Source organism: Ictidomys tridecemlineatus, chromosome 2, assembly GCF_052094955.1.
Source record: "Ictidomys tridecemlineatus isolate mIctTri1 chromosome 2, mIctTri1.hap1, whole genome shotgun sequence".
In the NCBI taxonomy this organism is placed as follows: domain Eukaryota; kingdom Metazoa; phylum Chordata; class Mammalia; order Rodentia; family Sciuridae; genus Ictidomys; species Ictidomys tridecemlineatus.
The window spans coordinates 94,082,744-94,108,771 of NC_135478.1; the positions used below are offsets into that span (position 1 = coordinate 94,082,744).

Genomic DNA, 26,028 nt, shown 5'->3' on the forward strand with positions numbered 1-26,028 from the left:
TTTAAAAATGAGAAAAGCAGCTTTATTCACAATAATGAAAAGGTGGGGACTGTGGGGCACGGACTGTGGAGCACGCAGGTCCACAGGGAGGAAGGGTCAGGGGAGGGACGGGCGTGTCACGCAGCTTAACAGGAGGGTGTGAGGCACGCGGATGGTGGTGACAGTTGACCAACACTGTGCTGTGACCAGAAGACTGACAGCAACAAAGTTTCCTGGGGCTCGGCTGCAGGTCTTGGTCCACAGACAGCGGGTTCCCAGCTCTGGGTCGAGTGCGGCAGGAGGCCATGGTGGAGGGACGTGGAGGGGGAGAGCGGCTCAGGACATAGCACCAGGAAGCAGAGCAAGCCGTGACAGGGGCAAAATACAACCCCACAGCATGCCCCCACCAGGGGGCCCAGCCCCTCGGCCCCTCCTGCCTGCCTCTAGTTACCACTATCCTTAGTCCAGTCACTATCCTGCTGACAGGTGGGGCCCTGGAGCCACCTACTCCACCTGGGAACTTCTTACACTGCCTCCTATGTGAGCCTTGGGGACGCCTCACATGGAAAACCTCTTGGCACCCAGTGCCCCTGAACTGAACCAGTTAGGTGGTGGGGCACTGCCAGGCTCGGTGGCTCCCACTGGTCATCCCAGACTTCGGAGGCTGAGGCAGAGGCACCACCTGTGAGAGGCTAGTCTCAGCAGTGGAGGCCATGTCCTCAAAATAAAAAAAAAAAAAGGGTGGGTGCGGGGAGCCTTCCAGCCTGACGCATTTGCTGGGGTTTGGGCGCTGACTGCTCAGACAGCAAGGAGGGCTTCTTGGCGGGTACACCCCTAGGGCTGAGTTACACCCACGTGCCCCTTCTTGGATAGAACTTTTTCTTTTTTTAATATTTAGTTTTTGGTAGACATAACATCTTTATTTTTATGTGGTGCTGAGGATCGAACCCAGCGCCCCGCGCATGTCAGGCAACCACACTACTGCTTGAGCCACATCCCCAGCCCATTGGATATAACGTTCTAAGAACAGTGTCCCCCCAAATAAAAGCTCACTTCCAAGTGTGCATCAGCCTCTCGTGACTTTCTTGCTCTCCCTTTTCTTTTGGGAAGCCTTCCCGAAGCTTGTGTGAAGGTAAGTTATGTCTGTTGTATTTTGTGTCCCTACAAATTCCCGAGCGGCTGCCTGCGCTGGTCTGAGTGGCAGATGGGTGTGGCTCAGTGGTAAGATGCCCCAGGGTTCAGTCCCCAGTAATAAAAAACACAACAAAGCCCCAAAGATAGTGTCCTATATTTATTACAATAAAAGCGCTTCCCCAGTACTAGGGGCTGGAGTGGGGCACCAGGGCTCCCCACTCCTAAGCTCTATGCTCACCCCCTCCCACTTTTTCTTTGGTTCTGGGGGTTGAACCTAGGGTGCCATGTCCCCAGCCTTTTTTGAGACAGGGTCTTGCTAAGTTGCGGAGACTAGCTTTGAATTTAAGATTCTCCTGCCTCAGCCTCCTGAGCTGCTGGGGTTGCAGGTGTGTGCCCCACCTCCAGCTCTCAGCCCTACTGGAAACAGGGTCTCCCTGAGTTGCCCAGGCTGGTCTTGACCTTCAGACCCCCTGCCTCAGCTTCTGGAGTGGCTGGGATGACAGATGAGAACCACCACACCCACCAAGATGACGTTTCCCTTTGGTGCTGGGCTAGAACTGAGGGTGCTCCACACTGAGCCATGTCACAGCCCTTTTAGGCTACTGGTCAGTTCTGGGGTGACCCTGAGGTGTTCCACCACTGAACCACACCCAGCCTCTCCTGCTTGTCCTTTTGAGCAGGGCCTTGCCTTCAGCTGCTCAGAGTTCCCTGGGACTGGTGATCCCCTGCCTGGTCACTAGGATTGTGTGCACCACTGTGCTCAGCTGTACCTTAAAAATAGAACTGTGGTGCTAGGGATGTGGCTCAAGCGGTAGCGCCCTCGCCTGGCATGCGTGCGGCCTAGGGTTCGATCCTCAGCACCACATACCAACAAAGATGTTGTGTCCGCAGAGAACTAAAAAATAAATATTAAAAATTCTCTCTCTCTCTCTCTTCTCTCTCCCTCCCTCTTAAAAAAAAAATAGAACTGTGTATTTGGAATTGCAGTTCCTTGGGTGGCTGCTGGTGACAGGGGGGGACTGTGGTGGCTGCATGGTCCCTGTGAGGGTGGCTGAGATGGGGCACCTGCTTCCCTCCTGGCACTGCCAGCAGCCATACTAGGGCTTCTAGAGAAGCTGCCATCGCAGCCCAGGTCTGTGCATGGCAAGGAACCCAGGTCCTCCTCCTTGTGCTGGGCTGGTGACGCTCCTCAGGCTGGTGATGCTGCCCAGGAAGCTGGTGAGGGGAAGAGCAGGGCCTGGCTCCAGACGGGGGCTTTGAGAGCAGTGGGAGGCGAGGCTGCAGGGAGGGAGGCCATGCTGGGGGCCAGGCCTCGCTGGGGACTCAGGCTCCACCATCTCAGCTCAGGAGATGCTGGTCCTCACCCCGCAGGACATGCAGGCCGGGGATGCCCCTGATGTCTGGGGCCTCCTGCTCCACCTTCCTTAGCCTTAGAGGAAAAGGCAGGTCGGAGGATCAGTCCCTGTGGCCAGCCTTTCACAGGGAGGCCCTCAGGTGAGAGCAGAGCTGTGAAGTTGCCACGTGGGGCTCCTTCTGCCACAGGGAGGGGCTCCACAGCTCTGGGGAGGGCTGAGTTCCACGGGGGCTAATGTAGCCCATAGAACATGTCTAATACAGGACCAGATGGGAGGTCTAACAATTGTCCACCTTATAATAAATAGTTATGAAAAAGGAAGCAGGCCAGGGGGCTGGGGGACATGCTGGGTGCTGCCAGCCCCTTCAGTCCCCCTTTAGTCTCCAGTCCAGGCCTGCAGCCAAGTGGCCAGTCAGCGGTCAGAGGTGGGGGGCCAGGCCTTCTCGACACTGGCATGCATGGCCTGCGGGAGCCACTCACAGTACTCAGCCAGTAGGTCTGCAGACAGAGAGAGGACAGGGTCAGTGTGGTCGTGTCGAGGACTCATGAACTGGGGACACCGCCATTCACTGCAGGGCCAGGTCCCCCCTGCACAAAGCACTGAAACCTCCTCCCGCCGTGGCCCGACTCACATTTGGGGTCTTTCTTCCAGGCGGCCAGCAGGGCGTCCCTGCAGTCGGCCTTCTCGGCAACCAGGGCCCTCAGGAGACTCTCCGTGCGGGGCTGCAGCCTGTGAGCAGAAGGTGGGCAGTGGGCAGGGGCAGGGGCCGGGTGCGGAGGGGGCAGGCCAAGTTGAGCCAAGGAAGGGGAGACGTGGGGAGGTGCAGGGTCTGAGATTGGTGGGCCCAGGGGGGAGGATGCTTCCTGTCCCCACCTGGCTATGCTGCAGTGGGCTGACCAGTGATCTCCTGCCCAAATTCATGCCCTACCAGAACCGTGGAGTGTACAGTTATTTGAGATGAGGGTGGACTGTGTTAGGGTGGCCCCAAATGCAGCGAATGCGTCCACACAGGAGTGGACAAAGCGCAGAGGAAGAGGCTGTGGAGATGAGCTGATGCTGCCATAGGCCAGGGACGCCAGCAGCCAGAGAGGCTGGAGGGGTGAGGCCCGGCCACATCCCGAGGACGCCTAGGGCCTCCAGCACCGAGGAAGCCACTGATGTTTGCAGACCCACAGTGTACAGCAGCCTGTCACGGCCCTCAGGAGGGCACATGGCTGTCACCAGGTACCAGGAGTCCATACCTGGCCCAGGTCTTCAGCATGGTGCTGGGGCTGGACAGCAGGCAGCTCTGGTAGGAAGCCAGCTTGCAGAAGACCTAAGGAGACCACAGGAGATGAGACCAGCCCACCCTAGGCCGCCTGAGAGGAGAGGCCACGGGAATCGCGGGCAGCCCACCTGCCCTTCCAGCAGAAACCGCGCGAAGTGCTTGTAGCGGTCGAGGCCCTCTGGGTAGTCCACCTGGATGGCAGGGAGTGGCCAGCTGACGCGATCTGGAGGGACAGCAGGTGAGTGAGGGACCCTCTAGTGGCTGCCCTCCCAAGCTGCAGGTGAGTCTTTGGACCCGCCCATGGGGATAGGAGGCCCCAGGACTCAGGCTGCAGGGTGGAAGCTAGCGGACTCACAGAACACGCTGGTCCGGTGACAAAGCACCCGCCCCTGCTCGGGGCAGTAGGTGGGGGCTGGCTCCTCCAGGGGCTTGTCAAACTGGCAGTAGGAGGGCAGCAGGGCTGGAATCCACTGGACCTCCACAGCGCAGACACCTGGGGCCGGGCAGAGGCCAGCGTCACCAAAGCTCAATGCCCTCGCTGCAGGGGTCCCAGGCCACAGCCCACAGCACCCCTCAGGGCAGGGGAGGCTGGCCATACGGGCTGGCCCTGGGCACAGCACCTTTCATGTACATCTTGGTAGTCTCCACGATTTCCTGGTAGACCACGAACTCGGGGAGCTCTCTGAAAAGGACGGAGCTGGGGTGGATGAAGACAGGGTCGTCCAGAAGAGGGGTCTGTAGAGGGGAATGACAGCGTTCAAGGAATAGAGACCCAAGTGCCAGTGACCAGCCGCCTTTGACCCACAGAACCCAACCACACACTCCCAGCCAAAGCAGGAGCCCCCACAAAGGATGGCCAGGTGGACCCACACCAGCACTATGCACAGCACACACAGGACAGAGCCACGGACCATGTGAACGGACCTAAAAACGGGATGCTGGGTGACAGAGCCAGCCACAAAGGCCAGATCACGTCCCCCACTGACATGAAATGTGGTAGAGGCAAATCCAGTTGGAGCCCATGCTGGGGGAGGGGCAGGGCCTGTGTGCCTGGCCAGGCAGGGCAGGCCAGGCTGGACGGCCCATGAGGACCAGAAGCCCTGCCCGGCTCAGGCTGGCCCACCTTGTAGGCGTTCCTCCACTTCTCATCCAGCAGTTCCTCGCTCTGCACCCTGCGGGCCAGGTGGTCGCCCAGACCGGCCGTCACCATCTGTCTCAGGTAGGTCACCTGGCTCTCGGTGGGTGGCTGCATCTTGGGATCCACGAAGAGCCCAGCCTCAGGGCACACAGCATTGACTGGGCAGAGAGCAAAGTGAGGGCAGTGGTGGGACTGGGGTTGTTCAGCCCTGGCCTTCAGAAGGCTCCACGGCTCAGAATGGCAGCTGGGCACCTGGCCTGGCCCTGAGACCCTCCCACACCCTCCTTCCTTAGCGTCCCGTAGAGACAGCCATCCCCAAGGCCCCAGGTAGCCTGAGACCCTGTGCTAGTCCACGTGATGAAGACTGGGGGTGGGGTGGGGGGTGGAAGGTGCCCGGGGGTGCCGATGGCTCCCTGGGGGTGCCGTTTAAGGGCAGGGCGGCAGGCAGAACCTCGCTGGCCTTCCTCTCCACCCTGGAGAATGGCCTGGGGACATGACTGGCAAGGCCAAGCTGCCATCAGTGTGCAGGGGGCTCCTGCAGTTTTAGGCTGACACTGGGGATGGGGCTGGGTAAGGGGACAGACACACAAAGTGCGGTGACAGGACCCCATGATGCATCTGGTGCTCGGGAAGCATCAGCCGGAAAAGCCACTGATTCTGGCACCAAACCTTGTAACCTGCTTTCACTAAACACGCACTCCCCGTCCTCCTCAGGGAAAGGCAAGGGCTACCCGTGTCCACACTGGCTCCCGAGCGTGTGTCGCTGGGAGGGGACATTCCTCTCCCTGCCCGCCCCCAGGTGTTGCTGGCAGGAGGTCATTTGTGTTGCTAGCTCAGGTGTGAAGGCCTAGGGTCCTGGGGGACACCAGGGAGGACAGAGAGGCCCGCCAGGGCAAAAAAAAAAGGACGGGGCATCACCAAGGAACAGATGGCCCAGAAGGAAGCTGCTGGGTCACCACACACTGTGGCACAGGGAGCCCACACAAAGACTGGGGGCCTGGTGGGTAAGCTGGCAAGACGCCATCTTTTCTGAAAAGTTCAAATGCTGCAAGAGCCGAGGCCAGGGGTGGCAGGTGCACTGAAGGCCACGGGCTATACCTGCAGTGGTCAGCTGGCCCCGCAGGCGCCGGATCTCCAGCATGGCCTTGTACCGCAGCCCGTTGGCCTCACAGAACTGGGGCGAGCAGCCGGCATACTCGCAGGCTCCCACGGCACCTGGGGATGAGGGGTGTGCTCACTCATGAACCCCACCCCGTACCAAGGGACCTCACATCCGGTCATGCCCCTGTGGCAGATACCCACCCAGCAGCACCATGAGGTCACCGAGCTTCAGGGAGGCTCCCTGCCCCGCCCAGGCCCTCTTCACCTGGGCCACCCGTGACCGCCGGGCCTTCAACATGGTGAGTTCGTCCTCGCTGGCTGCTGGCCTGCAAACACACACACTGCCCTGTGGCCACCCTGTCCCCTCAGGCCGCAGGGGTCACAGTGAACACCAAGGTGTCCATTCCAGGTCAGAATGTACCACCAGCAGCCGCCAAGATGAACCGCATGCCCCTGGACAGCGAGGCCGATGGGGGCAGGCGGCCCAGCACCCCAGCTGCGGAGCAGACACCAGGGCAGCAGACGATGCCAGCGCCCCCCAAGCCCCACACCACACTGATGTCAGGTGGGGGCATGGCTCCAAGTGCTCTGGTGACATCAGCTCTCTGAATTCCAACTCCCATGCAAGGGGACACTCATCGCTGCCCAGTTCTCCAGGTGGGCACGAGGCTCAGCGCTGAGTGGCGCCTGCCTGTTCAGCTGTGAGCACGTTGTGCACCTCGGCCCCCCAGGCCCGGCCAGGCAGGAGTGAGCCACGGGGTGTGGCGGGTGGGTTGACTGCCCCGCCTGACAGTGATGCCCCTGCACCCCCGGGTCCCCACTCAGCCCTGGTCGCACCATCTTTTAGAGGTAGTAGAAGGCACTACAGCCACCTGACATGCTCAGGGGGACAAGCCTCCTGTAGGGCCACCCAGCCACAGGCTCCCTGAACGTGGCCAAGCCCAGTATACAGCGCACCTGTCCAGCTCCTCGAACAGCTCCCGCACCGTCATGGCAGCCACGATGGCGATGGCATAGGGCAAACAGCCATGCTGCCGGCTCAGCGCCAGCATCTTAGCGTAACGGGGTGCCACAGGGAAGGTGGCCATGGTCCTGCCCAGCACGGTGATGGGGCAGCTCAGCCGGGACCTCTGCAGCTGCTTCAACCTGGAGACAGAGGCTTCGGTGGGTGGGACCCCATGAGAGGTGCCCAGCCAGAGTCCAGCCACGCTCTGCCCACCTTCCCGTCCGGCCCCACCTTCCTGCCTGCCTGGGAGCCTGCAGGGCCGCCAGTGCGATCAGCAGCTCCTCAGCAGCCACGAGGGCCTCCATGGAGGGAGGCGTTGGGAAGGGGAAGTTGATGACCTGTGGAGACAGGCAGGGGAGGGGACAGTGTGGCCAGTGAGGGGACAGTGTGGCCACGTACGAGCACTGCGTGCTGCCCCTGCTCCTGGCGACCTTCCATCCTGTCCTGAGCACCACTCACGCCACCCAGGATGTGGCCTGGGCACTTGGAAGCTGCCGAGAGTGCTCTCCAGACCCAGGGGCAAGGTTCCTTGAGCCCCTCGCGCATGCACACCACTCGCTCACCAGGAGCACGTCCCGAGCATCCACTGCACACCAGGGCTGTCCCCGCGCACTACTGCCCAGGGGGGTCACCAGCGTCATGTTAACAAGTGACACTAAAGAACAGTGCCCCAGAGAGACGGGGAGGGGAGAGTGGTGGGGCACAGGGACGCTGGCTTGGGAATGGCCAGGTGGACTGGTCACAAACACCTAGACACACATCCATGGTAGCCGAGGCACGACAGTCCATGCCTGACAGTGGGCAAGACCACGGACATCAAGGCCGTCCAGCCAGAAGAATGTGGCAGACATGTCACCCACAAACCCTGAGGACACGCCACACCGCAGCCAAGCCCAGGAGCCCGCAGTGTGTGACTCCGCTGCAGGAAACACCAACAGGAGGCAGGGCTGCAGGGAGCGGGTTGTGATGAAAATGGCCTGCACCGCTCTGTGAGCACCTGAAAACCATCTGAAATGGGCCAAATGGCTGAAGGGTATGGTTGCACGCACACCTCAACATGCTGTCCAAACAAGCATAATGAGGAATGGACTGGGGGGGATAAATCCTGAGCAGGAGGCAGGGGTCTACATGCAGTACAGGGGGCAGCATGTGCAAAGACCCTGGGGTGGGAGGAGTGTGGCCCACTGAAGGAAGGGACAAGGGGACTAGACAATTGATGGTAGTGGGCCACAGTGAGCAGGGATTGCTGGGCAGTGAGGTCTAGGGGAGGACATGCAGGACCTTACTCAAGAGCAAGAAGATTTTCCACAGAAGTGATTTGATCTCACACAAAGGCATTCCAGGTGGGGCTCTAGGGCAAGGACCAGCTCCGCACTCGCCCCCCACCATCCAGCCTGGGACCTACGCCAGGCCTGGCTCATTCGTAAAATGGGGACCACCGAGGGTAAACTGAGGCCACAGCAGCAGAGCACCCTGCACAGCCGGGCACGCACTCTCCCGCGAGCCGCCCCGGCCCCAGCTGTTCTTAGTAGGGAAAAGGATCAAGCCCAAGGCAGCGAGTGGACTGATGGGTGAAAGGCAGAGAACCACAGAAACACAGGACGAACATGTTTAAAAACATGACAGAAGCCACGGGGCTGCGGCCGGGGATGGCGGGAGGGATTCATGTCATCTCCAAGGATCTCAAGTACATGAATCTCTGACCCTGAACACCCTAAATCTGAACCAGAAAATGAAAGAGGACTTTCTTTTTCATCTTCAGAGATGGGGTTCACTGTGAGGTGGCGCCAGCTAGTCATTAAGTGTGGAGATTCCTTATTGGTTGACTGCTGTATCTAGTTTATGTTAACTAAGATAAGCTGTGTGGAATGTATATATACTCCTCCTGTCCTACAATAAACAGCTCCAACTCCTGCTGTATCAATGTATACAAGTTGTTCGTCACCCCCTCCCCCACCCCCAGTTATTTTGCTGCAGCTGGACTGCGGCAGTTCACCAGGCTGCCCAGACTGTGCTTCCAGGTTCTGGCAGGGACGGCCACAGGAGCTGGGGGGCGTGCAGCTGGGCAACACTGACCTTCTCAATGTTGAGAGCTTTCATCTGCAGAATCAAGTCCTCCACGGGCCTGCGGGTGATCTCAGGAGGAGGGAACTGCTCAAAGTCACCGAAGACCGCAGAGGAGTACAGCCTACCGAGACAGCGGGGCCATGAGGACTGAGGACGGGGGACACAGCCTGGGCGGAGGGCAGGGACCAGAGGGGGATGGGCGGAGGGGCACACCCTGGGCGGAGGCTGGGGGCCATGTGGTGTCCTGCCTTCTCATGGGAGGAGAGGGTGACAATGGTGGGCGGGCGGGCAGCTAGAGAGGATGGAGCAGACCCTGCAGGTGCCCCCCCCCAAAAAAAAACCAAAACAACACAGCAGGAGGCTGGGGACACACCTGCAAGGACCTAAGACTCACTTCACACAGGTGCCAACAGGTCAATGACAAAAGGACAGCTAAGCGCTGGAAACTGAGCACGAGCTCAGAAGGCTCCCCAGGGAGACTTGGGATATCGAGAGACGCTGTGGGGCTGTGCGGGACGCGCAGGGCAGAGCCATGCCCAGGATGTGCCAGACCAGCACTGCATCAGTCACCGGGGATGCAGGAGTCCGAACCATCAGACACCACCCCACACACTCAGGTGGCCAGATGGATGAGCGGGGGTGGGGTGGGGTGGGGGAAGCAGCGTGTGTGGGAGGAGCCCGTGTGGAGGGGCGAGGCGCCCCTGGGAACCAGCTGAACAGGTATTCGGTAAGTCAGGCAGGAGTTGCCACATGACCAGGGACTCATCCCTGGGTCACACCCACGAGAAACGAACACACTCAACCCAGTACCGCGCCACGTCCAGGCAGCCCTGCTCACAGCTCAGAAAAGTGGCCACAGCCAGGTGGGTGGTGCACACCTGTGATACCCTCGACTCAGGAGACTGAGGCAGGAGGATCAAGTTCAAGGGCAGCCTCAGCAACTTATTTCCCACCGTAAGAAATACAAAGGGCTGGGGATGTGGCTCAGTGTCAAAGGAAAACGGGCACAACCCATTGCCCATCTGCTGAGAGGTGAGCTGGGGCATCCCATGCTGCAGACCGGCCAGCGGTGGATGGAATTGGGTAGCCACACTTGCCATGACGTGACGAGCCCCAGAATCTTGGGCTCAGATGGAAGCTGGCCACCCCAGGCCACACACAGCAGGACCCATTCCACTCATGGGGACAGCAGGCCAAGGGGGTAGGAGGCCTCATGGGGCTACCAGGGCCCGGGAGAAAGGGGAGTGAGCGCTATGGGTACGGGGTTCTATGGGGAGATGACACCTTCTAAGCTGTTCGCCAATTCAGCGAACACCCTAAAAGCCACACAATTGGACACTTCAAAATGCATTTCTCAAGCTGTTAACAAAATGCCAGCCTCGCATAACGGGCCGGCCTCAGCAGCAGGACCAAGAAACCCATGAGCGACGCCAAGGCTGGTGCACCTAGGGATGTGGCGCCCCCCGGGGAGGGCGGCTGCCTTTCCTTGTCCCCAGTGCCTGCTGCAAGGGAACCCAGGGGCCCACCTGTAGCAGTGGCCTGGTTCTGTCCGGCCTGCGCGGCCTGCTCGCTGGTCAGCTGATGCCTGGGAGACCCAGGTGACACGGAAGGAGGATACACCCGTGACGCGGTCATAGAAGCGCTTCTTGACCTTTCCACAGTCCACCACATACTTGATGCCTGGGATGGTGAGGGATGTCTCGGCCACGTTGGTGGCCACAACACACAGCCTCGTCCCCTCTGGGGGAGGTCTGAAGACCTGGGGTTGGAATCAGGAAAGGATCTATGGGTGCAGGCACCGGCAAGGCCAGGACAGCTCCTGACCAGAGGTCGGCGGGACTGGGTGGGCGGGAGGCGGTGAGGTCAAGCTAGCCCCAGATGGCAGGGGGAGGACAGGCTGGTGACATCCTGATGCCCTGCAGAGGCGGATGCCTTGGGTGTCCCGGGCCACACTCCCTGTAACGGTACCTGCGCTTGCTTCTCGGGGGCCAACAGAGAGTAGAGTGGGAGCACGTGGAGGGGCAGGGAGGCATCCGGCTGCTCACCTGCAGGGAATAGAGGCCACTGGCACCTCCACATCAACGGCCGTGCCCCCAGGCTCTGTGCCCGGGCGCCAGGCTCTGGCCCAGCACAGGAAGTGAGAGAGCCTGGGGGCTCCCAAGGCTCTGCCCTCAACTGCCCAACCCAGGACCGTGACACCCGCCCAGCCGCAGCTGGCCACATCTCCGGGGCCTCCCCCACCCCAGTCCTTGGCAGCATGGTGCTTTGCCCATGGCTCCTGACCCCACACAAAAATCACAGGGTTTTTCCCTTCTTCTCCTTCTTTTAAAGAGACAGGGTCTTGCTGCGTTGCCCAGGCTGGTCTCAAACTCCTGGACTCACAAGACCCTCCTGCCTCAGCCTACTGGGGAGCAGGGACCATAGCAGGTTAGCACAGATGGCCCAACCTGCCCCCAGCAAGGTGCTTGTCCACCTGCATGCACAGGGGCCCCATGATTTAGGCACCCCCCGGCTGGCCTTATGACCAAACTCCACCTGGCAAACGTGAGTGCTGGGGTAGTGACCCCATTTCTATCCACTGGACAAATGCTGGGCCCTTTGCACCAGGTGCACAGGGTGTGGGAGACCCCTGGATGGGTAGCAGAAAGCCCAGCCCTGCTGGCTCAAGCCGTGAGGCACAGCAGTGTGTGGCCACACCTGGGACAGGCCTTCTGTTCTACGTGGCTACCCCTGGGCCCACGATGGACCCGCCACGCAGAGGCTCAATACACGCCTCAGCAAGAAGCCCAGGGAGCTCAAGGGCAGGCTGCTCTGCCAGGGCCACACCTCCGTCATCCCCGTCGTCCCCCAGGTCCAAATCAAGGTCGGAGCCCAGGGCCTCCTCCTCGTCGTCCATCTCCGCCTCCCTGTCCTCATCGCCTTCGCCCATTGGCAGCACCGAGTAGTTATCCAGATTGATCTGGGGCAGCGTCTGTGGTCAAAAGACATCGGCACTGTGGCTTCTATGACCCTGGGGTGAGCCATGGTGTGCACAGGAGCCCCTCCCTTGCCCTGCTGCTTCAGCGGGCCCCAGGTCTGCCTGCCCCAGGAGCCTGGCAGGCCTGCTCAGGGGAGGGAAGTAAAGGGAGGGAGGGGAGTTGGGGACAGGAAGGACAGCATCATTACTGTATGCACACACATGACCGCAGGACCAACGTGACTCCGCAACACGAACTCTCAGAAAAATGAGCACCACGTACCACAGCCCGAGCCTTCTTTGCCCTGGCCCGGGACTTCTTGAACTTCCGCATTTCCTCCACCGAGTCCTTCTTGTCTTCCTTCTCTGGATGGGGGAGTGGGGAGGGAGAAGGACCCTGTGGCCACTGCAGGTGCCAGCACTTGGCTTTTCATCACCCAGAGCAGGGCTGAGGCACTGCCGTGGCTCATCTGGAGGGTGGAGGGCTGGGGAGGGGCCAACTCTTCCAGAGGGAGGCTAATCCCCTGCCAGGGCGCCCAGCAAGAGGCTCAGCTGATGGGCAGAGCACGTGGTCTGGGGGCCCAGGGCCTGGTTACCTGGTGCCCGGGACCTGGAGGCTGGGAAGGCCTTCCTGAGCCTGCGGCATAGCGCGTGCACCTCCGCCTGCCCCGTAAGGAACACCAGGATGCCACCTGTGGGGAGATTGCCTGTTACCCACCAGTCACTCGGCAAACACTTGGCAACAATCATCATCTGCCTGCCCTGCAAGAGGCCAGGCTCAAAGGACAACCAGGAGCCAGGAGCACACGGGAGCAGGTACTCCTGAACCAATGGCGCTGTGAGGGTGCTCACCAGACTGCGCAGGCCCCAGTTCCCCTACTGGGCACAGACCCAAAGGACGGAAAATGGCCTCAGACAGAAACCTGCCCACCCTGTGCTGCACCTAGGGTCAGAAGGAATGCCTACCATCCCCACTTCCACCAGCCTCCCCAGGTTTCCCCTGCTCTGCCTGTGATGGTGAGCGCCAGGGAGGCTGGGTACAGACAGCTTGGCCACCTGGAGCCTGTGTCCTGTGCCTTGCCCACAGGGCCTCACCTGCAGGCAGCATCCGGTGGATCTTGCAGACCTTCCGGAAGCACTCGCCGCTGTAGTCCTGCAGTGGCGTGCGCTTGTTGAAGTGAACGGTCACGGGGAACTGCCTGGACTCCACCTGCAGGACACCCGGAGGGAGTGGGCAGCTTGCCGGGGACTGGCCCCTCTCCTGATCTTTTTGGGTCGGGGTCTTTTGTAGATGGTACTGGGGATTGAGCCTGGGGCCCTTCACCACTGAGCCACAGCCCAGCCGCCACCTCTTGCCCGCTTTGAAACACGTGAGACAGGGTCCTGCTACATCACCCAGTTGGGCCTGGGGCTGGCGACCCCAGAGGGACTACAGATGGGCCCAGGTGGGCACCACTGGGCCCACACGGGTCAGGGTCCCCAACACAGGATCATTTCCTGTGGCAGAAATGCTCCTCAGGAGTCATAGCCCTGGAGGGTCAAGGAGAGGACTGCCCCAGTGTTACCTTGATGACTGGAGGCGGCTGGGGGAAGAGCCGCTGGTTCTGGGTGAAGTCCTCCACCCTCAGCGTAGCCGACATGATGAGCAGCTTCAGGGGCAGGTGTCTCTGTAGGAGCACAGGCGGGGTGACCCACAGACCCGAGAAGCCGGGGGGCAGACTCACGCCCCTGCCTCAGTCCCCTCTGGTTGACAGAGAGCCCGTGGGAAGTGCGCGCCAGTGGTAGGACCTGCTTGTCCCAGGTGGGAACTAGTTTAAGGGACTCTCACCACCCCACCAGGGCAGGCTCTGATGGTGGCATGTGGGGCAGGAGATGTGCCCCAGCCCAAGGGCACCAGGGACACAGCTGCCATCATGTCCATCTGAGCCAAAACTGGCTATCCCTGAGCTGGGGGAGGAGACCTGGGCCCTGGCTTTTTCTTTTTTTAAACAAACCCCATGGGTTTCCTTCTCTAGAGACTTTCTAACACCATCTGCAGGTTCCACTGTCCACCATGGATCATGGTCCTGGCCATCCTTTGCTGCTAGGAAACCCCACTTGGAGAGCTCAGCAGCCGTGGGCGCCTGGGGAGGACAGCAGGCCCTGCTTGCCCCACGGCGCCATCCATCCAAGCCCTCCTAGCTGTCCCCACTTGCTCACTCTGTGGCCACACCAGGACCCTGCTGTACCCAAGAGAACCAAGACCACAATGAAACCACGGCATGCCCTGAACCGAAGAAGGCAGACAGAAAGGGGGGAGCCCCGGCCAGGACAAGAAGGTGGACCCCACACTGCTGTGGGCAGGGAAGACAGAATCCACACCGTGGTGTCTAGAGCCTCTATGTGGCCCCCATGGCTAAAGGCAGATCATCGTGACCGGACAACCCTACTCCGCCACATCCAGGAGAAGCAGAATGAGCCTACACTAAGAGCTGGACACATGGCTCACAGCCAAGAAGTGCCGGAGGCCTGAAGGCCACCACCTCCCAACGATGGTGGGCATAAGACTCAGGTACAGGAAGCAAAGCACTGAAACACGCCAGCTGCACGGAGCCCAGGAGCAGCGCAGCCAAGGCGGCCACCAGCAGAGCACAAAGCCACCCACGAGAAATGTCCCAGCTGACAAATCCAGAGTCAGAAAGAGGACTCAGATCACCTAGGGGTGGAGTGGGCTGAGGGGACAGGGTGACAGCAAAAGGGTTCAGGCATTTTTAAAGGGTCACCTTTCCAATGAGGTCATCTCTGACGACCCTCCAGCCCCTCCCTGGTACTCCCTGCTCCCTTGGTCAGGGCCAGCTTTTAGAGCTTGCTTACCACCTATCACCTTGACCAAAATGGAAGCCCCAGGGGAGAGGGAACAGAACACAACTGTCCCCCAATGCCCTGCATGTAGCCAGGTGCACAGGACCCCCAGAGTGCCCACCTCTCTCCACCAAGAGCACAGCTAGGCCCGCGGTGAGCACTCCCAGCAGGAGGGCAGCAGAGCATGGCAAGGCAGACAGGACAGCTGGGCAGGAGCCACCCAGGGAGCCCCGCACACCAACTTCTGTCCACGCAGGCTTCCCGCGTCCATTCCTGCCTGACCTCCAGAGGCAGGGAAATGCAGGGGGGCCACAGCACTCCAGTGCCCCACCTCTGTGCCATTCTGAATGCCAGGGGCACTCTCAAGAGAGCTCCATAACTGGCCAGGCTTCCTGGATGCAGGGGCAGGTCAGAAGCATGGGGCTGGACCCAGGCCCCCACGGTGGGGAGGGCAGTGGGCCACGTCACATGGGCAGTTCACACCAAGACCCACAGTCCTGGTGACAGCAAGACTCAGGTCTGGGGCTGTCCACGGGGATCCAAGGCCCCTGATGGTATTCTAGCCATGCCCTGTGGAGGCCCCACAAGAGCAGGAACCATCTGTTCCCTGGTGCCACCAGCTGTGCTACCTTTGCCCGGAGGGCCACGATGCGGGACAGGAGGCCGAGGAGGATGTCCGTGTACACGCTCCGCTCGTGGGCTTCGTCCACAATCACCACCCTGTACTTGAGCAGCAGGAAGTCCTAGGAGGGAGGCGGACATGAGGCTGGTGGTGCCGAGCCACCGGCCTTCAACCCAGACTCACTACTCACGGAGCTGAGCCGGGACTGTGCACGCGCCTCAGGGGAACCCGAGCTCCGTGACCTGGGGCAAGTTACTTCACCTCTCTGTGCCTCAGTTCCTTGTCCGTAAAATGGGGACAATAGGACCTGCCCCCAGGGGCTGTGGGGAGCGTCAAGGATAACTGCTGTGACCATGCACAGCACACGGGGCGGGTCCTGCAAAACAGACCACACAGGGACAGCTGTGGCCTATCAGAGCAGAGCTGTGGGTGGGGACCCTGGCAAGGGTGGCTTGTGCCACGAGAGGCTGTCTAGACCTCATATTCCCCTGGTGGGCTGCAGGCCACAGCTGCAGTCACCTTTGCCCACCTGTGGCTGCCCCTGCCTGGGGGACAGCACAGGCCTGGTTGGAGCGGGGTGGTCCATGACACTCCCCACAGCTCCCAGAGGCTCTGCCCCTCCACCTGGGCAATGCACTCTCCCCAGGCACGTGCAAACCACCCCATGTGACCAAATGTCCCAGGAATCCTGACGCCCTCACAGCACCTAGAGGCCTGAGGCGCTGGCTTTGGAGGTAGCAATGGAGTATGCCGCTCACCTACGGCATCCTGGGACATTGGCGCCTGCAGCTGGGGACAGAAAATCAAAGGCTGCTCCTCAGCTCTGCAGGACAAAGACCTGCGGCCCCTTTCCCTGCTCCTCAGCATGAGGCTGGACCCCGCTCACAATCCAGAGCTTCCCCCTGCAGCACACAACTGGACTTGGAAGCCCCAGAGGGACCAGGTGGGGTCAGTGTGGCACACAGGGCCGTGACGAGTATAGTCTAAGTGTAGCGCCACCTGGGGATGCAGCTCTGCAAGCCAAGCCATGAGGAAAATGAGACATTGTATCTATGAGCTCCCACTGATACCAGCGCCCTGTGCACCGACAGTAGTGGACTAGGAACCAAGACTCAGAGACGTTGAGTAATAGGCTCAAGCCCACACAACACAGGCACAGTGATCCGTGACGCTCTGCCAACAGGCAGCACAACAGCTGACCACAGCAAGGTTGACACTGACCCTGCCCTGACTCCCTGTCCTTGCTTTGTGAGACAAGAGAGGCAGCCCACCTTCTGGATTTCTTTGAGCAACACGCCATCCGTCATGAACTTGATCCTGGTCTCACTGGTCACATTTCCTTCATAACGGATCTGGTAGGAGACGACCCTGCAGGGACGGGAGGTGGCTCAGGGCAGGCAAGGCCTCCGGCGCTGCAGCTCCTGGGCTACAGCCACATGGCCTCTCTGAGGGGGGTGCCCACTGGGCAGGTGGCTCAGGAAGGGCTCAGCCACAATCAAGGACAAGGCCCAGACGCCTCTTCCATCCACTGTACCCTCCAAAGCCCTGGTGTCCAGTGCAGAGGGGGAGGGGCTGCGAGGAGGGAGGAATTCCAGGGGACTGCAGAGCCACATCACCCAGAACACAATGCAGACCATGGCCGGGGGAGAGTGTGGTCGGCTTCCTGGAGACACCTACCACGACTGTCTTAGGAGGCCGCTAGGCTGAGGCCAGCCTGGGCAGCTTAGTGAGACCCTGACTCAAAAGAAAAAAACAAAACAGGCTGGGTTGCGGCTCTAGGTGGTGTGTCCCTGGGCTCAAGCAAGTGTCATCTTCCAGACTCACACAGTGACCAGGGGCCAATCCTCCTATGCAACTTGGCAAGGCCCTCACGACATGAGGCCCTGTCTCAAAGTAAATAGTAGAAAGGGCTGGGGATGTGGCTCAGTGGCCAGGCATCCTGGGTTCAGTCCTCTGACGGCAGGGTGGGGTGTCTCCGTGTGGAGCACCGCATTCCGAGGCCTGGTGGAAACAGCTCCCCTCAGCCGTGCCGGGGACTCACCGGCAGGAGAGGGTCTGTGTTTTGGAACCTGCGTCTTCAGCCACCCTGGCGATGCTAAGCCACAGGTGACCGTCTGGCTCCTGCCTGCTCTATCCCCAAGCTCCTGTGTGGGCCCATCTTTCCCCTAAGTGTGAGTCAGGGAACCGAGAGCAAGTGGCCTTACCCTGCTATGTGGCCCCTACCTGGGAGGATCCTGAAGTCCCATGTGCAGCAGCCCCCATAGGCTGCCCCGGGCCCCACTCAGGGGACCCACTCTGCCCAGCACCTCAGGCACAGCCAGGCCCGATGGTCCTTGGCAGGCCTGGATGCCCGCTCCTGGGCGAGGCCCCATCGCCCCACGACCACCCTGGAAGCGGTGCCTCACCTCTGTGACAGATTCATCTCCTTGGCTACTCGCTGGGACATGGCCACGGCAGCCACTCGGCGGGGCTCTGTGACACCAATGATGCTGTCATCGCTGGGGAGGGGAGGGAGAAACAGTGACAGCGGGTCAGCAGCCTGGCCCCGTCTGACTGAGAGCCACCTGCGCATCACGTGACAGGTGGCTGTATGGACAAAGCCATCACCAGGGCATGGGACAGGAAGCTGATGGCTGAGGCAGCACCACTAGGGGCAGGAACAGCCAAGTGTCAGCAAAGGCGCTGTCATGGAGCAGGGACCTGGGCGGCCTGGCGGGCCCTCTGTGCCTAGCTGTCCATGCCAGCAACGGTGCTGAGCTTCCGCTTCCTTTTGGGGCAGAGGCTTTTGGTTCCAGCCAGGCAGCCAGGCTTAGGGGACGCCAGGAAAACCTGTAGCCCTGAGCCACCAACAGCCTCCCTGGCAGATGTCACCTCACAACAAAGTGCACAGTGAGGCTCCGCTGGCCAGGGACTTGACACTGCGCCTGGGCCCCATAACACTAGTGCCCGTTCCCACCCCGTCCACTCACCGTAACCAGCCGGTCATTGGACCACACCACGCAGAGCCCTGGGATCCTCTCAGGGGACCACTGAGCTGGGCGTGGCCTTGGGAACCACATGGCCCACAGGAGGCCACACAAGGAAACCAGAGAACACCACTCCACGTGCCAGACGCTGACCTAAGCCTCTTGTGCAAAGCCACTAGCTGCTTCCACATGGCTACCCAAGACCCATTGAGGCCAGAGAGGCTGAGCAACTTCCCTGAAGTCACATAGCATGCATATGGCAGAGCCAGGATTGCAGCGACAGGAGCTCAGGCTCTTAACCAGCTTCTGGGACCACGTTGCCACTGTCCCCAAGGGAACCAAACAGCACCTATGTGTAGACCCTACCTGCTGTAGCCTGCTTCGTAGAGAAACTGGGGCACCTGTGTGGTCTTCCCACTCCCCGTCTCGCCACACACGATGACGATAGGGTTGTCGGCCACCGCCTCCATGATCACCTGTTCCTCCGCGAGGATCGGGAGCTTGAGCCGCTCTTCCTAGGGGAGAGCGGGAGTTGGTGCTGGGGAGCCGGGGCCACGCCATAGCGAAGGAGGTGGGGGCACCCCACTCGGACACAGGACACTTAGGGCGCAGAGGTACCTCAGGTGGCACATACACAGTGACCGAATGGGGCTGAGACAGCTGGGGCCGGGGTGTAGAGCACAGCCCTGGACACCTGCAGCACAGGCCCCGCCAGGCACAGCCACCTGCCCCTTCCCAGAGAGGACATTGGGACTCAGGGACTGCACTGCCCACATGCCTGGCCCTGCCCTCCCTTGCATTAACCCATGCACTCGTCAGAACCTGCATCTCGGGCACGCGGTTCACGGGGACAAACACTGCGGGCTTCGCCAGGGGCCTCAGCAGATTGGAAGTTGCTCCCTTTGAGGGAGAAGGTGCTGTAGCTGCAGAGGGCTGCCCGTGGGGTGCAGGGCTCTCCTGCCTACCCCCAGCTGGGGCCGGTGGAAGCTGTGCTGTGGTGGCCTCAGCAGCCATCTCCTCAGGCTCAGAATCCTCCGTCTCCTCAGGCTCAGAATCCCCCGAGGACTCAGCCTCCTCCTCTGCTGGCCAGTGGGGACGCTTCCGGTGAGCCCCCACGAGGCTGCTGATCTTCTGGTGGCCCTGCACTGCTGTTTCGTCGGGCTTCCTGCCAGAAGAAGAGATTTCAGGGGCAGAGGCCTGGGGACACGAGGTATTCTGGCTGCCACACACCAGGGGTTGGGCCTCAGAGGCCATATCATTTGCCACCTCAGTGTCATTCCATCTACTGTTTCCTCTCCCAGAAACACCCTTCCTACAGATCTTCGCCTCAGTCAAGGCTCTGCCCGGCCCCGTCCCCCCTCTGCATTGTCACCTCTCAGGGATGCTGACCCACCAGAGCCCCAGGTGCCCCCCACCCTGTGCCTGCTCTGTACTAACAGCAGCAAACGGGACCCCATGATTCCTGCCAATTTGGCCCCCGCTGGGACGGAATCCTCTTCTGTGCCCTGCTCTGCCTCCTGGTGCCCAGAGCGGATTCCAGGAAACTGCGGCCCTCAGCCAACAAGTCCTGGCCAGCTCATGCTCCACAGGGCTCACAGGCAGCCACAGGGCCCAGAAGATGGACACAGCAGGCCACGCGTGGAAACCACAGCATGGGGCACAGGTGGGTAGGGCACGGGGCTGCTCTGAGGCCTTAGGAAGGCCAGCCTCTCCAGCTGGCTGGCCAGCGGGACCCACCCGGGTTTTAGTGTGAGATCTCCTGGTTTCTGAATGCTGCCTGTACTGGGCTAACAGCGTGTCCCCACCACTCATGCCCACTGGGGACATCAGAAGATGGTCTTATCTGCAACCACAGCCTTTGCAGCTATCACGAATTTATGTGAGGACGTATGGATACCACAGGAGCCGGCACAGCTGTTCTGTGCCTCTCGGGACGTCTAGCAGCATGGTGGACCTGGGGGGGCATTTAATATGGAAGCTCAGGCCACCCCAGTACCTTCCCATGACACTCCAATCCTAAAGACGCCACACTGGAGGCTCTCCTGGCTGTGGGGAAAGAGCATGGGAGGGTGGCCCACTCACTCTTTGCTGTGGTACATGCGGTGGCCAGTGCCCAGCTTAGATGTGGTGTACAAGAGTTTCATCTCGGCTTCCGACACCTGGACCTCACTCAGCTTCTGCAGCATCTCCGCTCGCTGAGGAGGGAAAGGAGGCCGTTAACCCCGTGGCAGCGACCCTCTCCTTGGATGGGAAGGCAAGCAGTGGGGAGGCTCCGCGTGCCGACACCGCAGCAGGCTGGCTGCACAGTGCCCACCCTCACAGCGCTGGGGGCGGGGGACAAGGCTCCCCGCAGCACTGCGTGGCTGCTGGATAAGCGTGGCTGCTCGTGTAACAGGATGCTGCACTGCTGTCCAAGGGAGGGACGATATGTACTGGTCCCCATGCTGTCCTGCATGACACAGAGCACAGGGCCTTCCACCTGGGACAGAGCTGCATGACTTTTTTCCTTTTGTTCTCAAAATTATACACATGTGCCGACACACTTCTTTATGTCTGTTTCACAACTGTAAAGGAAGCTGGGCAGGGCGTGGTGGTGCACGCCTATGATTCCAGTGGCTCGGGAGGCGGAGGCAGGAGGATGGAAAGTTCAAAGCCAGCCTCAGTAAAAGCAACTCAGGAGACCCTGTCTCTAAATAAAATACAAAATAGGGCTGGGGACATGGCTCAGTGGTCGAGGACCCGAGTTCAATCCCTGGTACCCCCGCCCCCCCCACAAAAAAAGGAAGCTGGGCACGGTGGTGCACACCTGTCATCCCCAGCTACTCAGGAGGCTGAGGCAGGAGGAAGACAAAGTTTGAGCTCATTTTGGGCAAGTTAGTGAGATTCAAAATAAAGTAAAACAGGCTGGGAAGGCAGCTCATGTGTGAGATCCTGAGTTTGATTCCCAGAACAAAGAAAAACAAAAATGAAGAACAATGGAGAATATGAACCAGGTTTTGAAGGACACTCCCAGAAGAGCAGCACTTCCCTGCATGGCTGCAGGTTGCACGCCCTGGGTGCTGAGAAGACGTGCCTTTCTCCCCATGGGAACATTGGGTGCACCACCCCTGGGGTAGCTTCCTAAGTCAAATTTCACCCATCAGAAGTTTTGTGATCAGGGCTCCTCGATGTGGGAGCTGCTGACATTTTGGGCTAGATGATTCTTGCTGTTCTGAGCACCCCAGGCTCCTCCCCAAGATGCCAACAGCCCCAAAGTCATTGCCATCCATGACACTGGGACAAGTCTATGTTTAGGAGAACCACTGTTATAGACCCTAATACAAACTTTCTGAAACCTGGAAGGCACAGGAAAACACATCAGAGATTAAAAAAAATTTAGTCCAGTCCACACTAAACAATGAGACAACATGATTTGTTCAACAAATGCTGCAAGAGGTGGGGAGGAAGGACTTATGAGACAAGTGGAGAGCATCATAGCAAGTTCACAGCCAGCAACTGGACATGTGGTGCTATTTCACAGCCATGGCAGCACATGCATTAATCCCAGCAGTTCAGGAGACGGAGGCAGGAGGATCACAAGCTCAAGGCCAGCCACAGGAACTTAGTGAAGTCCTAAGCAATTTAGCAAGACCTTGCTTCTAAATAAAAGATAAAAGACTGGGGACAGGGATGAAGTTCTGTGTTTGGATCTGGGTCCAATCTCTAACATAAAAGAAATAGAAGAAAAGGAAAAAATACGCAGGCGTGTTAATGGTGTTGTGATGGTGACTTAAAAAGTCATTATTTTAGAGGTAGATATTAAAATACCCATGGATGAGGCAGTCTGTACAATAAGCTGAGAGCTCCGAAGAGATGCTCACCTCCTGGAGCCAGTGAGCATGCTCTTATCTGGAAAAAGCATCTGCAGAAGTAAAGGCTCAAGACCTGCTTGGAGGGCTGAGGATGTGGCTCAAGCGGTAGCGCGCTCGCCTGGCATGCGCGCAGCCCAGGTTCGATCCTCAGCACCACATACCAACAAAGATGTTGTGTCCCCGAGAACTAAAAAATAAATATTAAAAATTCTCTCTCTCTCCTCTCTCACTCTCTCTTTAAAAAAAAAAAAAAAAAAAAGACCTGCTTGGACCACCCAGGTGGCTCCAAGTCCACAGACAAGTGTCCTCATAAGAGACATGGAGGGGTGATAAGAAGAGGCAGACACTGGAGACATGCAGCCACACACAAGGAAGCTGGAAGCCTTCAGGAAGAGGGTCAGGAAGAGTCTTCCCTCAGAGCCCAGGGAGGGAGTGTGGCCCTGCCAACAGCTGGACTGGGGACTTCTGGCCTCTAGAAGTAGGAGGACGCATTTCTGTTGTTTTAAGCCATTCATTTCGTGGTCATTTGTTATGGCAGACACAGAAAAAGGACAGGGATTTATGCTGCCTGGGGTTTGCTTCAGATCTTTCAGGGGTTGGGAAAGGACCAACAGCTGGAACGACCCAAGGCCGACCAGCAAGTGATGAGTGGGCACTGGTGACGGGCACATGGGAGTTCACTATACTGTTCTCTCTACTTTTGTGGATCTTTGAATTTCCCATTACAAATGTTTTTCCTTTAAATATATTAAGGAAAAAAATGGTTGAAATTCTCTAAAGTTCAACTTACGGAGGACCTATAACTTAGCAACTCAAAATAATAAAAAAATACAAAGGGCCGGGAAGTTGCTCAGTGGTTAAGTATGCCAGGGTTTAATCCCTAGTACCAACATCATCATCAACAACAAAAATCCTCACAAAATGAATTTTTAAAATGTGTGCATGTTGGGGCTGGGGATGTGGCTCAAGTGGTAGCATGCTCGCCTGGCATGGGTGCGGCCCGGGTTTGATCCTCAGCACCACATACAAACAAAGATGTTGTGTCTGCCGAAAACTAAAATGTAAATAAAGTATTAAAAAAAAAAAAAATGTGTGCATGTTGCCAGGCACAGTAGTGCATGCCTATAATCCCAGTGGCTCGGGAGGCCGAGGCAAGAGGATCGCAAGTTCATAGCCAGACTCGGCAATGCCGAGGTGCTAAGCAACTCGATGAAACTCTGCCTCTAAATAAAATACAAAACAGAGATGGGGATGTAGCTCAATGGTCTAGTGCCCCTGAGTTCAATCCGTGGTACCCCCTCCCCACAAAAGTGTGCATATAAATACACTGCTCTACAGGTAGCAAACACTTGTCCTCAACAAATTGGAAATGTACCAGATTGATGGAGGCCCAGATGTCAGGCTCTGGACCTACATGACCAGTATGGGTCCACTACCCATGCATGGCTACTTGAATTTTAACTAGAATAAAACCCACAGCCGCCTCATCTCAGGGCTCAACTGCCACATGTGACCAATGGCTACTGCATCTGTCAGTGCAGCCTCATTTTGCAAAGCGCAACTGGACAGTCCTGCTGCAGAAACCACGAGGAGGGACAGAGACTCTGTTACTCCTCCCTCGGGAGAGCTGTGTGCAGGGCATACCTGGCTCTTCTTCTCCTTCTGCTCCAAGATTTTCTGCAGCACTTTCCTCTCCTTCTTGGTCAAAGGCTTCTTCTCCTTCCTGGACAAGGGAGGGGCCTTGGTCTTCTTCTTCTTTCTCCCGGGCAGCACAAGGGCATTGCTGGCATCCACTCCTTTCAGTGTGTCCTTGTCTGAAAAGACACGCCTGCCTGACCCACAGTCGGGGACGCCAGAGTGCAGGAGCTATTCATGTCCTGTCCTCCTGCGAGGGGCTCGGTCCCCACCTCCGTGACTCATTCTCTTACCACTTTAAGCAAATGTCATTTATACACAATCAATCCCCACCTTGATTATCTCCACTTGAACTTGGCTCTTGAGCATCCAGTCAACAGCTGCCTAGCTTCCCTGCTCAGACGTCTCACAGGCCCCAAAGTACTCCTTCATCACCAAAGCTGGGCCCTTGGTGCTCCCCCTAAGCCCACCTCTTTCCACTGCTGCCACTTTTCTGGTCCAAGCATCATCTCTAGCCTGCTAGTCCTTCCCCTGGTCTTGCCTTCTACTGCTTTTTCTCATCACAGAAGCTAAAGTGAGGCTGTCAACATATAAGTCCAATGTTCTGTGCCTCTTGCGCTCCAAACCTTCCGGGGCTCCCCTCACAATAGTCCCCTTTGTCACCATTATCCCCTGGCCCCCAATTTTTTCTCCTCTCTCCACTTAGGCTCCCTGACCCTCTTGGATCTCAACTCCCCTAACACTTTCTCAGCAGCGCCTTCCCCAGCAGCCCACCCAGTCAATTCTGCTTCATCTCCTTAGTACATAACATCCCATGCATGGACCTTAGGTTCACCTTTGCCTGTCTCCGCCCACAAGCACGCAAGCCCAGGGCAGAAGGGATTTTTATCTCCCTTATGTCTGAGTGCCCAGAATAGTGTCCACACATAACAGATTCCCAGCAACACAGAGTCTAAAATGTCAATCAGCCTGATGCTGAGTGCACAAGCCAGGGCTGAAAACAAGTGTGAAGGTCTCTGGCAAGAAGATCAGCATCCAAGTCACGGGAATGGCTGCGACCACCTCGTTTCTTGCCCAAATGCTCCAGATTACCAAGAAGGCCCAAGAACTATCCCCACTCACTGTATACACTAGGTTGTCACTGCCACTCCTCTGGATGCTGTGGAATGGGGCTCCTCTCCGGCAGCCCCGCCAAGACCGGTGGGAAGGCAAGGCACTAGGTCCGGGCCCAGCCCCACCGGCCCGGCCCGCCCCGGCGGCGAGGGCTGAGCGGCTTCCCGCCCCCCAGCAGCCCGCTCTCCGCGCCTCACCCTCCAGCTCCAGCTGCACCGCGGGCGGCGCAGGCGGCCCCTTCGAGGGGTCGGGGCGCGCCTGCAGGCGCCCCTTGAGGTTGTAACGCCGGCGCAGCTTGCCCATGGCGCCTCTCTCCTGCCGGACGAGCGGCGCGACCCCCGGCCCAGCCCACGTGGGTGCCGGGCCACCGACAGCCGCGAGAGTTCCGGGTTTTGCTGTCGCGAGATCTGAGACAGACTGAGTCGCGGAGGGGCGGAGCTGGAGGCGGGACCCAAGGGGAAGCGGGGTAGCATCTGCAGAGGAGCGGGACCATCAGGTACAAGGGGCGGGGCCATCCCATGGAAGGGGCGGGGCCTGGAGTCTGAGCGAGGCCGGAGGCCAGAGTTTGAGCCCTGGAAGAGACGCAGGTGCAGGCTGAATTTCTACTGATTTGGCTGTTGGAGTGGGAGTCTTTTTTTTCTGGCACTGGGGGCATTAAACCTAGGGTTGCTTTACTTCTGAACTATGTTCCCAGCGCTCCTCCTCTTTTTTTTTTTTGAGGCAGGTTCTCCCTAAATTACTTGGGGTCTTGTTAAATGGCTGAGGCTGCCCTGGAACTTGCAAAGTCGTTAGCATTACAGGGTGTGCGCCAATGTGCCCGCCTGGAGTGGGAGTCTTTATTATCTTTTACTTAAACTTTTTTTTTTTTTTTTAGAGAGAGAGAATTTTTAATATTTATTTTTAGTTCTCGGCGAACACAACATCTTTGTTGGTATGTGGTGCTGAGGATCGAATCTGGGCTGCACGCATGCGAGGCGAGCTACCACTTGAGCCACAT

The 26,028-nt window shown here is 58.8% G+C and overlaps 1 protein-coding gene across 1 annotated transcript; it reads right to left on the bottom strand.

Annotated features, from left to right (window-relative positions):
* Window positions 1–25,433, bottom strand: Dhx37 (DEAH-box helicase 37). Its single transcript, XM_005329543.5, has 27 exons — window positions 25,229–25,433; window positions 23,928–24,097; window positions 20,515–20,627; window positions 19,255–19,597; window positions 18,799–18,947; window positions 17,872–17,964; window positions 16,738–16,834; window positions 15,474–15,587; window positions 13,569–13,670; window positions 13,099–13,213; window positions 12,600–12,695; window positions 12,287–12,369; window positions 11,874–12,018; window positions 11,016–11,092; window positions 10,574–10,806; window positions 9,057–9,168; window positions 7,212–7,318; window positions 6,932–7,120; window positions 6,176–6,300; window positions 5,972–6,088; window positions 4,859–5,031; window positions 4,356–4,470; window positions 4,091–4,228; window positions 3,864–3,958; window positions 3,710–3,783; window positions 3,100–3,197; window positions 1–2,965 (listed from the first exon to the last, which is right to left on the bottom strand). The coding sequence occupies exons 1-27, from the start codon at window positions 25,332–25,334 to the stop codon at window positions 2,880–2,882; spliced, it is 3,465 nt and encodes a 1,154-aa protein (XP_005329600.2). The 5' UTR covers window positions 25,335–25,433; the 3' UTR covers window positions 1–2,879.
* Between the last annotated feature and the right edge of the window lie 595 nt (window positions 25,434–26,028).

Coding starts and splice junctions, on each gene's coding strand:
- Dhx37 (XM_005329543.5), bottom strand. CDS start 25,334: ATGGGCAAGCTGCGCCGGCGTTACAACCTCAAGGGGCGCCTGCAGGCG. Junction 18,948..19,254: donor ACCGCGTGCCCGAGATGCAG/GTTCTGACGAGT, acceptor GCTCTCCCCTAG/GAAGAGCGGCTCAAGCTCCC. Junction 4,229..4,355: donor TACCAAGATGTACATGAAAG/GTGCTGTGCCCA, acceptor GCCCGGCCCCAG/GTGTCTGCGCTGTGGAGGTC.